This window comes from Poecile atricapillus, chromosome Z (genome assembly GCF_030490865.1).
Source record: "Poecile atricapillus isolate bPoeAtr1 chromosome Z, bPoeAtr1.hap1, whole genome shotgun sequence".
Taxonomy (NCBI): Eukaryota; Metazoa; Chordata; class Aves; order Passeriformes; family Paridae; genus Poecile; species Poecile atricapillus.
In genome coordinates, this window is record NC_081289.1 from 122344780 (window position 1) to 122358890 (window position 14111).

Sequence of the window (14111 nt, forward strand, 5' to 3'; positions counted from 1 at the left end):
TATCGCAGACTTTCTCACACAGGAATTCTGGGGTGGAGCATTAGTAGATAAAGACAATTCTTAGGAATTCTTGCTAGAGCTCAACATCTGTTTTGCCAAGCTTACATTCTTCACTTAAAAAACAACCAACCAACAGGGAAAAATAGGTCTTACTCATTCTGGCCTAAGTCATCTGAGCAAGCAGCAGGAAGGCAGCAAATTAAATAACTCTGAAGACTCCCACTACTTCCATCACTATTACTTTTCAGCAAAAAAACCCAAACCAAAACGAACAAAAAAACCCCACAAAATGAAAACCCAACCAACCACACACAAAAAACAAGTTCTACTGAATTTTAAAAAAGTATGTACATCAGCATAAGAAGCGTCTAATTTGAGTCCATTCTGTTTTGAGCGTTGTGTTGAAAGGGGCACTAAATCTCTCAAATTCCTAAAAGACTACTTTAGGTATTTACTCGGAACTCCGTACTTTTGACTATTTAGTAATTAAAAAAAACCAGATCTGTTAATGTAAATCTTTGGAGATGGTCTGAGCCTGTTCAACTGTTCTATGGTTCTCATGTGCTGATAGTTTATACTGATGTCATTCTTCAGAAATTAAGTCTGCCAAGCAAGCACACCTCTCACTCACTCACTCACTCACTCACTCACTCACTCACTCACTCACTCACTCACTCACTCACTCACTCACTCACTCACTCCAGGGAGTTAGGCCAGTGTGTTTCCTATGGCTCTTCCTCCTTTTTGATATGCAGGGTTAACCACTTCCAGAACTGAAAAACATCCACAGGACTGATATAAACACCTGTCATGGTTTCACACTGGCAGAACACCAGGCACCCACGAGAGCTGCTCGCTTACCCTGCCTTGCCACAGCTGGGAAGAGGAGAGAGAAAAATTTAACAAAGGGATCATGAGTTAAGGACCAGGAGAAAACACTCCAAGGTCAAAACAGACTCACCTTAGAGATGTAAAGTGAATTTATTGCTAACAAAATCAGATGAGGATAATGAATAGTAAAAATAAGCCCTTAAAACACCTTTTCCACCAAACCCCTCCGTCCTTCCCACCACCAGTGCAGGGAGACAGGGCGTGGGGGTTTTGGTCAGTTTATCATTGAGGTTTTCTTCCACTGCTCAGGGAGAGGAGTCCTTCCTCTCTGAGACCACGGGGTCCCTCCCATGGGACACAGTTCTCTGCCTTCCAATCTCATGAGCAGCAGTCCTCCCAGAACTGCTGCAGTGTGGGTCACCCTTCCATGGGGTGCAGCCCTCCAAGGACAGGCTGCTCCAGCCTGGAAGTAGGGCCCCCTCTCTCCATCGAGTCTTCCTCAGGACCACAGCCTCCTCCAGGCATCCACCCTCTCTGGCAGGGGCACCTTCCCCAGGGGCTGCGGGTGGATCTCTGCATCCCCTGTGGATCCCCATGGGCTGCAGGGGCACAGCCGCTTCACCATGGTCTCACCACAGCCTGCAGAGGAATCTTGGCTCCAGCACCTGGAGCACCTCCTCTCCTCCTTCTCCACTGACCTTGGTGTCTCCATGTTGTTCCCCTCACATGTTCTCACCTCCTCCTCTTCTCTGGCTGGAATTAAAACTTTGACACTACTTTTGCTTTGATTTAATCTTAAATCTGTTATCACAGAGGCATTACCAACATCTCTAATTGTCTCAGCCTTGGCCAGCAGCACATCCATCCTCAGAGTCATCAGGGATTGGTTCTGCCAGAGATGGTGGAAGCTTCTAGCAGCTTCTCACAGAAGCCACAGCTGTGCCCCCCCGTACCAAAAACCAGGCCATGCAAAACCAGCACATAACATGTGTGACATTATGGTGCTGTGCACTTTCTTGTGCCAAAACCTGTTGTACAAAAACACCATTTGGAAGGCTTTAAGATATTCTTATGTTCAAATCAAGATGTCACAGCCCAATAAAATAAAGCCTTGATTTGGTATTGTATACCTAACATCCACAAATTCCTAAGAGTCATCATTTTTTGAATTATATTTGAAAATCACTGGCTATAATTTCATAATATATAGAGTATCTGTAAGGCTGATCCATTCTGAAAATGCAGAGAAGTCTTAGAGAAGTGGATAGAGAAACCTGCCCAAGTCCAGTTTTACCCAACATGTCTACAAAATATCTAAACATTCAATTTCTTATTGCACAGGCTAAACTCAAATGTTCAAACTCAACGTAGATTTATTCTTTTTTTTCTCTACACAGATTCAGTATTTCCTTTGGACATTTGTCACTCTTCCTCTTTTATCCTGGAGTTTCAAAATAAGGCCTCAAATTTTAAATTAGTAATGATTTTTTTTAAAAAAATAACCATTTCTGTGAAGAGAAAGTTATCTAAATACTAGAACAAGGAGTCACAATTAAAATAATGGCATAAAATATTTTGCAATTGGGTCAGATGTTAAAAAAACAAGATCTGTAAAAAAGTTTCATTTTTAAATATATTTTGTTGCAGTCTACACATACTATTCTGCTACCTAGCAAGTGCTAGCAGTTTCACAAACTATGACCAAGTATATGAGAGCTTTGATTTGAGGCACATGGCAAATAATTATGGAATCACCTATTGACTGTATGTCCTGGGGTGACTTTATGATACTGGTATCCCCAATCGTCTGGTTTATGTTATATATTAAGTTCTGCACCTTTAAGACTGGCTTTGAGAGCAAGAGAGGGGGAAGAAGAAGCCGCAGTTTGTGTTGAAGAAAAACATCACTCCCACACATCTCGCTCCTGGACTGTGGTGTCTGCAGCACGGACAGACAGCGGGACAGAGCTTCTCTCTGGCTTTTAGTTAGCTTTAGCTAGCTGAGGCAGAGGAGTTCCCTGGACCTTTGTTTTTTTTCCAATTTTCTTGGATCTGTGCAAGCCTGCTCTGGACTGAACACCCAGCCAAACCCCAGGAGCTCACGCCTGTGGCTCACTGGGGCCTGGGCCTCCGCACTTGCCAGTGCTGGAGGGACTGATAAGAAACTGAGCGAGCCGTTCACCACAAGAAAAGGACTTTTCTTCCTAGATTTGCCATCCCATCGAACAACAAGAGGTTTTATTATTTAATATTACTCAATTTCTGTAAAATAAACAGCTTTTTCCACTTCTCTCCAAAGAATTTTTTTTTTTTCTTTTCCCAGACCAGAAAGTGAGGAGGGGCATTTCCTTGGGGAAATCCCCATTTGGAGTTTTCCTTCCTAATTTGTCCTAAACTAGGACACTGTATTTTTGTTTTCCCCCCCTTACAAATACATCTATGAACCAAAAATTCTCAATTACTTCTTTTCCTAACACCAAATGTTAAAGAAATAAAAACTGACAAACAACTGCATACAGTAACTATGAGCTTATTCTCATCCTTCAAGTTTCCATTTATATTAGCTCTTTTCAGCTATACATAAATGTTCACCTGAAGTGAAGGCTCACACATACTTGCCTTAAATCTACTGACAACAAGTTTGCTTTCCTCAGTTATTTTTCATGGACCCTGGAGAAGAGGTCTATACTCCTAGAACAACAGATGAAAATAACCCAAAGAGAATGAGAGTATTTTACTAGAATCTCCCAGTCTTTCACAAAGAAAAACTAGAAACATAAGATTCCAGTTATACTTTGTCTCTACTGCCAGTCAATAGTTGACTACTAGGAAAAGAATATAAAGAAACAAATAAAGTGACAGTTTTGGTGGTATACCTGCCTCTAGAAATCAAGTTAAGGAGTTTTTATCACTGAAGAACAAAACTAAACCATAAATGTTTTTACAGACAAGAGGGTCAGCTCCTAGCTATGGCTGCTGCCCTTTTAAAATTCTTTTCACATTTGACTTTCACATCACTTAGTAAATTCTGTTTCCTCTGTAAGAAAAAGCTTTGTTATTTTAAAGCTGGAGACTAAACCCAGATGAGCCCAAAGGGCTTGGCAGAATCTTAAGGTAGAAGCGGAAAAGAAAGTCCTTTCCATATCATTATGACTTACTTCCTTATCCATTTTCCTTTACTCACTCTCTCTCCCCTACTTCAGCTCCCCAGCCTGAAGAGCAAAGGAACACAAGATGGTTTGAGATAGTAAAAAAGCTTACCACTGGTGAACAGGGGTCTTCCCCTCCCTAGCACATACCTCTGCCAGCACTAATGTTCAAATGATCTCTCCATACCAAAATTGCAGGAAATTAATACAATGAACAAAACAAAAAATCTCCCACAAAGAAAACAACAACAATTACCCACCCCAAAATAAACAACAAAGAAACCAAACAATCGCAAAACAAACCAAACCTCAAACAAAGAACAACAACATGACAGTTTTTCTCCTGTGTTAAGCAAATTGAGTGAGCTCAGCAAAAGGTTTGACTAGCACCAGAAACCAAAGAACCAGAGAAGAGGAGAGGGAAATGACATCTCCATATTTAGGATCATTTTGATTTCTCAATGGACTTCAGCCCCAGTCTGCTTAGGGTGCAGAGCTGCAAGTGCTGTTCTAACTTCTGGCTGCTTCAGAAAGAGCCCAAAAATGCCCTTGTTTCTCACTTCTTGAAGGCACCTACATTCTTACTCCAGTCCACATTCATCAACACTGTCATCTCCTGTAGTTGCATCATTAGCAGTAACAAGCAGACCTATCTGATCATAAGAAGGGCAGTTTATCTGAAGTTTGACAGATTAAAAAAATATGCACAGTGGGGGCTAAAGATCATCTGTCCATAGACAGGAATTCTTACCCTCTTCCACAGTCAGAGACAGGAAATACTAAAGGATGACTAGAATAAAAGTGCTAAAATGGTACAAGGACAGAGCAAGCACATGCTACTACTCCTAATGTTCCCCCGATATCAAGCAGTTGCTGAAAATTCTGATTCTACATAAGCCAGAATGGCACCTGTGTGCTTAAGCCACCAAATATAGACTTCTCTCCAGTATTAGAAAAATCAACACAAGAAACATTTTCCTGGCTGGACTGAGCAAGCAGACCTCTGAATTTGGTGAGGGGAGAATTGCCCAGTTTTGCTACTGAGCAAATTCACTATTGCAAGGACATACATCTCTTCAGAACTAATGTTACTATTAACCATTGTACATGCTAATATGTCATGGCTTCAGCCTAAGAGCACAGAGTGACAGTATTTATGCTAACTTCAAACTTAGAAGTCCATAATAGAGTAGCTGTATAATGTACAGCTTTTTTCCTTATAGTAAAATAAATTTCTTACAGTAAATACTACTATTAATAGTATAATAGTAATTTTTCTTATAGTATAATGTATTAACACTACGCATAATTATAGACAAGTAATTCCGCAACTGCGACAACACTGGCAATATGCTAATCACTACCTGCAGAGCTTAAAATACCAAGTCCCTCACCTGCAAATTTTACTTACACACACTCTCGGGTTCACTGAGGTTACATAAGAACACAAACTTTACAGACTAAAGGACCCAAGAGAAAAAGGGCCAAGGAAGGATGAAGAAATACAGTACTTGACCCAGGTATGCAAACTACCATGTTTTCTTAGCCATAAAGTGCTAAGAAAGTGTCTGCTTTCTGATTTAGACAGGATACCAAGTTTATGAGCTTATTTTCTTCTTCTAGAAACAAAACCATCCCCAAAGATAAAATTTCTCTTTTAAGACTCAAGATGTAACACAAGTACATGCATAATTTTTAGCCCCTTCTGCATCTAACGATTTACAGAACTGTTAGATTTACCATGACATTCCAGGGTAGCTTTGCAACTAAGCTTGGGTTTTCTCAAGGATTACTATTGCAAAAAGATGAAAATAACGATTTTTTAAGACAGAAAATTATTTCAAGTCAAAAATTACTTGTTAAGTTAAAAATGTTTATATCATCTGTGTTACCAGAATCTTCAGGGCTTCACTTGTTCTTGCCTCCACAGAAAGTTATAAATACTAAGGAGAACTTTCATTTTAGAGAAGAACAAGAAATGATGCCTCTGATATGTAAACAGTTTGGATTGCCAAAGATCTTAACTTCATTTTCCCTTTACAACCCAGGCCTCATCTCCAGTCAAGACTTTTTATTTTGGAGAAAAAAATCTGGAATCTACTTCCCCACCTCTAGGTCTCTCCCAGCTGGGAGTAACTAAGTGCTACAATAATGAGAAAAATTAAACAGTGCATGTTATGTGCGTAGGCAATTCACAATGCATCAGAAAGACTTACTACAGTTAAAAGAAAAAACAATGGACCTTGTGGTCTTGAATGAGATTTCCATCTATATGATACATATAATTCAATAATACCTTAAGTCAAGCCAGGATGGATTACGGTTGTTAGCACAGCTGTAATTCATCTCCTGCATATAAAGCACTACCATAAATTTAATACCATTTTTCTCAATTTCCCATGGATCCACATTCTAATTCAACAGAAAATAATTATTTGTAACTGTTTAATCCACACAGGTGAGTACGTGGCTCCACATCATTAAGAAAAATAAAGACAAAGGCGCTACACATATGCATAAAGCCACCAAACTGGTAATACCAAGCAACTGGAACTGCTGTACCTCCAAACTTTTGAAAGACTGCTTCAATAACTGAAGGTTAAAAGCAACAGTTTTGCACATATTCTCACCCAAATGAAAATTTTAAAAAAGGAAAAAATGCTTTCCTCCATTATACTATATTACTAACAACACTTATGATCATAAATCTGCTTGGGCATGTTTTAATTTGCCAGTTAAAATGGTAACATTAATACATTATTATAGTCAGCATCAATATGCAGAACACAGTTTTGCCCCAGGGGGCAGAAGACAATGATAAACACAAAAAACTGAAATGCCAGATTTTTTTAAAGAGGTAATGGGATGGAAGAAGGAATGTGAGAGACAAGCTTTTACAGAGCTGACCATTACTAATTTAAATTTGTGAAGTATTTCTGAAAAGGAATCACTTAGGTCTGCTCTAAAGGTATATAACAAGTGGAATCAAACCCATTAAAAAACCAACCAACCAACCCAACACTGCAATTTCCACAGCAACAACTGTGCTCTTGTCACAGTTTTTTAAGATATGTGGGTACTGTTTGTTACTGTGAAATTAAAAGAAGACTTATATTAAAAAGAATCAGAGAAATAGGAAACCAATCCTTGCAAAACAAGGTTTCTAGACCCTCCAACTAATTATCCGGGTTGGTGACTATGTGTGTCACAGATGTTAACTCAGACAACACGTAAATGCAGTTGCAGTCTTTTCTCAGACCATATTAAGTAGGTGTTTTTATGTGGGAAAGAGACTATCTTAGTTTTTTATTTTTTATTTATGTTAGGGTTTTTTTTTATTTTAAGCAAATCAGGGCCAATTTCAAATTCAGGGCCAACCCAAGACTTTACATATCTGACCCTGATGCCAGGAGCACTACAAAAGGCACTTAAGATGTATCTAAGTAGCTCTGTAGTTACCACACTTGGCTAACACTGAACCCAAATTTATCAATCCAGGACTGAGCTGGACAAGAGATGACAAGAGATGCACAATCTGCACTCTGTAAAGAGTTATTTAACCCTTTAGAGTTAGTGGCTTAGGGAGTCAGCTTGTATTCAACAGAGCATTATGTATATTCACACTCTTGCATCCCCGAACTCTCTGATGTGTAGTGTACACACATTAAATTGCTTTATCATGCTGACTCAGTATAGCTGAGAAGCTCTGCAAATCATTCCTCAATACCAAAATACATGAGATATCCTAGTCCTTCCCATTAATTGAGCTAACAAACAGCGGTTGCACACAATCTTCTAATTATAACAAGAATAAAGAAGAGAGATGTGAGTTTCTTATCAATACATTGGTGCTATGAGTCACAGCGAGGGTCTGTGGCTAATGAACAACATGCAAGAAAGTAACCATATTTCATATGGTGGACAGAAGATTGAGAAAAGTTCTGACTCACAGCAGAAATAGCAAATTTCTTGAGTAACCAAAAACACAAACTAGTTTTGTGCTTGAACTAGCAATACAATGAATAAGCAAAAGAAGTCTTCATTCTTCATATATCTCTTGCACAAAATATATCCTGAATCCACCAGTAAAATAATTCCATTTAAGGGAATTGTTCACATTTATATTTAAAATCAGACCAACAGTTTTGTGTAATTTGCAGAACTCCCCGTGCTGGGAGTGAGGGGGAGAATCAGTGTAAATTGCTTTGCAGGATGATGATATTTCACAAAGAGAAAAAATAGTATCAACAGCAGTGCAACAGGCAAAAGAACAATCTTGCAAAGATACCACAGTTTTAGAATGGTAAGTTTAAAAAAAAAAAAAGGATTGCTTCACAAAAAATCAATACACTTTCCCCATAGGTTCATGATGTAAAATTCTATAATCAAGGCTTGTAGATTTGTAATTATGGTATGTCAGCCACATTTAAACAAGCATGTTAAAAGATTGTTAAAGTTAAACTAACACAATTGCAATGTGAATTGTCTTAGTCTCATTCTAATCTACTCGTGTCACTTCCACTTAATCAGATGGAAACTATGGGCAAATGTCAGTGCTATTTTCAGGCAACGCGACTTACTTTGTTTGCGATGGTTTTTAAAATTATTTCCAATCTGAAATGCAAATAAGGTATTTTAGAAGGTTGTTTTTTTTTCCCCTTATCAATTCTCTCACTCCAAGGGGTAGTTTGGATTTACTCAGAGTAAAACTATTTTGAAGCGATTAAAGGAGAAGTATTGCTTGCTAGGACATAAGCCACAAATACAGAAAAGATTACTTCTCATGCTCATCAAATCTACTTCTTTTGAATTACAAACTATTGAAAGTATAAAATCACCAAGAGCCTGGCTATCAGATTTGCCAAAAAAAGCAAAAGATCTCCCTATTTCTAGTTTAAATTTCTTTCATTGAAACACAGCAATGTAAGAAATGTGCAAGCAAGTAAATTACCTACAACCTAAAATACAGACTCTTGAGAGGAGTACACAAAGAATTTATGACTTACAGCTAAAAAAAATACCAAACCAGAACAGCTTCATTGTTAGTGTGGAAAAAAAGCAACGAGTTAGATAACTAATGAGAAAAAAAAAAGTTACAACAGATGATTAACACAAGTCCAAGAAGTTCTCCATACCCTAACAGTTCTTGACCCCTACCTTTATTATATACATTCTTAAAGCCTGAGCATTGAACATGGTTGGAAATCAACATTACATGCTAGATCAATGTGTTTTTCCAAACTGGTAACAGGAAAAAAAACTAATAAAAATTAACTGAAGTGCTAAGTCAGTTACTTTAATAGAATGCTAAATAAGCCTCTACACAAGTCTTCTCATCCACAAGGAAAAAAATACCTATGGAGTTGTTCTAGTTCAAAATAAGAGCATATTGTTAATGTTCCCAAGTTGCCAAAAGTTCCATGTATGCCCGCTGTAGCAAAATGCTTAACTAGGCTTCTATTTAGAGAAGGAAGGGTGGAGTGGGACAGAGCCATACCTCTTCTTGTATCTCTGTGCAACTGCCACAGAACTGGGAGCTGCTGCTGTATCATGCCCACACAGGGAATTACGATAACATTCCTTTCTTCCCTTTTTTTTTACAGTTACCTTCACTTAGAGAATGCCAGCTACTGCAGAGTAGCAGTAAATATGCCTGTTGCTACTGCACAACACACTCAAGCAAAGTTTACTTGCTTATTCACACTTAGTCTCCAAAAGCAAATCTGAACCCTGTTGACTGCATTTGTATTGTTTACCCAAACGTTTTCATCCTTTCTTTGTACCAGCTATGAAACGCATGCAGTTGTGTGGTGTGCTCCTATGTTCAGAGAAATTCTGAAGTGCCTTTAACTAACACCAACAGTGACAACTTTCCTAGTCTTCTCCGACCTTTCAAAGTGAATCGAGTGTAAGAAAATGTGCATATCTTATTGACAAGAATTTGCGAAGTCATAACATAAAGCTGATTGTATGAGACTGCACTGTTTAAAATCCTCATCGAGCACACACACCGATTCTCGTCTTTGCCTGAGTCAGTGAAGTTTTTGTAGCCTTAATAAACCCCACCGTGACCAAACAGTGTTTAAAGCTGTAAGAGTGATCCTGACAGATACACTTTTCTTAAAAATTACGACTCTGTTGAAACCAGGGAAGATCAAGGCTGTGGTGACGAATCTACCAAGACTGCCCAGGAGGTGGTGGAGTCCCCATCCCAGGTGTTTTAAGAAAAGCTGGAGTGCTATGGTCTAGTTAACAAGATGGTGGTTTTTGGCCAGAGGTTAGACTCGATGATCGCAGAGATCTTTTCCAACCTAACTGCTTGTGATGCCACTGGTTGTGCAACTTCTGAACCAGAAATATTCAACAGCAGCTTCGGTAAAAAAAAAAACTACAATTGAGGCTTCATGCCTCGGCAAGATATGAGGCGAGACCGCTCGGCACCCGAGGGGGGCTGGGTGATTACCCTAGACTCCCAAGAGAGGGAACGAAACCCGCATTTAACCGTGTCCCGGAAAAGCGCGGCCTGCTCCCAACGGCGGTACGCGAGGGATGGAAGCCCGTGCCAGGGCCGCTCTCCGGCACAGCCCGCCAGCCCCGCACCGCACGGCGGGCCCGCGCGCGGCACGGCCGGTCCCGCACGGATCCCCGCTGCGGTCCCTCGGCCCAGCCGTGCCAGGCCATGCCCCAGCCGCCACTCACCGTCTCACGACGCCGGTCTTGATCTTGATCTGCCTGAGGCGCGGGTCGGCCATGGCGGCGGGCGCCGTGACTGCGCAGCGCCGCGCCGCGCATGCGCCGACCCGCCAGTCCGGGCGGCACCACCGGAGGGGCGGGAGCCCTGCGCCTTCTCCCCCCCCGCAGGACGCAGTGGAGATGGCCGGGCTGCGGGGCGGTGCCGGGCAGGTGGGGCCGCTCGGGGTTGCTGGCGCACGGGGAGAAAGGTGCTAGCTCGGCCTTGGTGCTCTCCGTCCGGTACCCTGGTGGTGTTGGGCTGGAGTGTGAGCGGCACCACCCGCTACCGACCCCTGGTAATGGGGTCCGAATGATTAACGCCATTTCACAAGGCAAGCAGCCATTCTCTGGTGCCGTGTTTGTGCGCTCTTCCCCCATTACCAAGGGCCTGAATGTTATGTGCACCAAGGAGACAAAACAAAGAGATTTCTTTTTTCCCATTCCACTGGCCTCAAGGTTCCTCGGCACCAGGCCGATCACTCCACTCCTTGACCGTCCGCATGTCACAACACCCCGCCCGCCCAGTGCTGTGGATGACCCCATCACAGCACTGGGAAATTGCAGCCCCACTGCACTGCCTGCAGTCCCCACAGCACTGCCTGCCTGCAGCCCCACAGCACTGCCTGCCTGCAGTCCCCACAGCACTGCCTGCCTGCAGTCCCCACAGCACTGCCTGCCTGCAGCCCCACAGCACTGCCTGCCTGCAGTCCCACAGCACTGGGAAATTGCAGCCCCACAGCACTGCCTGCCTGCAGTCCCACAGCACTGGGAAATTGCAGCCCCACAGCACTGCCTGCCTGCAGCCCCACAGCACTGCCTGCCTGCAGTCCCACAGCACTGGGAAATTGCAGCCCCACAGCACTGCCTGCAGTCCCCACAGCACTGGGAAATTGCAGCCCCACAGCACTGCCTGCCTGCAGCCCCACAGCACTGCCTGCAGTCCCCACAGCACTGCCTACCTGCAGTCCCACAGCAGTCTCTCTAAATCCCACCATTGATGGGTCCTGAGGAGGAAACTCTGACCAGAGCTGTCACTGGACAGTGAGACCTGGGACATCCCAATGGCCAGGGACACCTCTGCCTTCATCTGCTTTCTCTAAGGATTGAGAGAGTGACTTATTCTTTTGATTATATAATTTTCAAGTCTAGATTATGATTGTTATATTGATACTGTAAACAGTGTGCTGTGATCCAACCCAATCTGCAGAGGGTCCATGTGAACAGAAATAATAAATTAAATTGTATTATAAATTGTATATTTTACTACTTAGAGATTGCCCTACACTGATTTGACAAGAGACAACTGAGAGGAGACCCCATAAATGTCTATAAGTATCTAAAAGGAAGGTGTCAAGTGGATGGATCTAGGCTCTTCCAAGTGAGGCTGAGCAATAGGACAAGAAGCAATGGGCAGACCCTGATGCACAGGAAATTCCACCTGAACATGAGGAAGAGCTTTGTTACTGTGTGGGTGACTGAGCACTGCAACAGATTGATCAGAGAGGGTGTGCAGTCTCCCTCACTGGTACTCAAGAGCTGCCTGGGCCCAATCATCTGTGCCATGTGGTCTAGGATGACCCTCTTGAGCAGGGAGGTTGGACCAGATGACCGACTGTGGTCCCTTCCAGCCTGACCCATTCTGTGTGTAATTCTGTTCATAGTAATCCTGTGTTATTCTCATAATAAATTCTGTGCTATAGTAATAAATCCTTCTGAGGAAAATAAAGCTTTAATTTTTAAGCTATTGTATAATGGTTATGCCTAAGTGGTAAACACTACGATTTAGTGTTATAGTTCTGCCAAGGATCTCTAAAAGAACCTATCTATCTCTAAAAGAACCACTTAGTATCTGGTGGTTGGTGAAAGCAATAAAGAGGCAAGACTACCACTGGCAGGTCAGTCCCATCATTAAAATCGACTGCTGGTTCAAGGGCTGTTTTCCTTTATAGTTATACTTAGTAGAGGCAAACCACTTAAGGGTATACATTTCTGGAAAAAAAGCAAACCTTAGGGTCTGTGTTTGAAGGAACTTTCCCTGAATGAGTATTTAAATAAACGAGAAAGAAAAAAATAATAGCTTCAATGAACAAATAAAAACATTTTCAGTGAAGTGCAATTCAGGAAAGTCTGCAGAGGATTTTTTTTTCCTCCATATCTTTTTGTCCTGTGTTAGTGGCTTACCCTGACCTTTGGCATTGCCAGTGACCAGTATCTCTTGAGAAAAGCTGGCTGCAGGGAAGGAAGTCATGTTGCTTCTGGTGACATGACAGTTGCAGGTCATTAGCCAGCACCTGTAGCAAAGTGGCTGGCACCACCAGGCCCCATTCAGATATGGTATAAGCAAGGCCAAGACTGCTCAAGTCCACAGAGCTGTGTGTTATCTGCAGAGGAGGATGAAAATGACCCTTCTTACAGAGCCCAGCAAGCCTTCCCAGGAGACCTGGAACACACAGCCTTTGCTAGGCAGGTTGATGCTGAAGGGAGATGCAGGTCTCAAAATCAACAATAGCTTAATGCTGTTAACAACTATGACCAGGGGACAAGGTCACAGATGTATTTGATACACAAATCTGCCACCAGCAATGCAGAAGGGGGAGGAAGGAGGGCAGCATTCTGGCAGAGACAAAGGGACAATGCAGCCCCTTACCTTGCCAGAAACTCAAATCTTACTATTCCGTCTTTAGAAGGCTGTATTGAGTCATACTGGGGCTGAAGCTGTTCTCTAAAAAATTCCAAGGCAACCAAGTTTTGTGGTTCTGATGTGCCAGGACAATGAATCCACACAGTCCAAAAGACACAGTTTTCCCTAGCCTCTCTCTACCTGGCTAGAGGCAGGGCCCCTCTAAGCCTGGTTATCCTTCTTTCCCTGGGCATCTATCTTGGAGGCTCCTACAAGGGGATCAGACATGTCGTCATCATTGTCATACCTGGCAGTTTGGCTATGGGCTACTGGAGTGGCTTTCTTTTTGTTGGAACTTCCCCTCTGAGTCTTGCTGTCTTCCAGTTCAAGCATCCATTTTGCCTGAGCAGCAGCAGATTTCCATCCCATCTCCTCATGTTTTCTCCACAATCATGCAGGAAGAACCACAGCTCAGCTCGTAGCTTTCTCTCCCTATCTGGAGAACTTCTGTGTTGAGTACCAGGGCTCCTGGTCTGTACTGCTGAGACTGGAAGAAGGTCCTCCCTGAGTTTTGTTGCACTGCATTGTTGTTTATTATATTTGATTCAATTACATTCTTTATTGTTAAGTTGTAACCCCCCCCAATATATTAATACTTTGGTCCCAATCGTGCCCTCCTACCCCAGCTGCCAATCCACCCTGATACCTGCCCCTTGTTCCTGAATGTTCCCTGTTCCCCCTCCCATGAAGTTGTCAATTCTCCCCTGTGTCAACCCCTG

At 42.3% G+C, this 14111-nt stretch overlaps 1 protein-coding gene across 1 annotated transcript in view; it reads right to left on the reverse strand.

Annotated features, from left to right (window-relative positions):
- TBCA (tubulin folding cofactor A) overlaps window positions 1–10812 on the reverse strand; it is a 27858-nt gene extending 17046 nt beyond the window's left edge. The window contains exon 1 of the mRNA XM_058826259.1: window positions 10680–10812. Coding sequence (XP_058682242.1) covers window positions 10680–10732 — 53 coding nt within the window. The 5' untranslated portion in view covers window positions 10733–10812. The remainder of the gene's footprint in view (window positions 1–10679) is intronic.
- Window positions 10813–14111: the final 3299 nt, after the last annotated feature.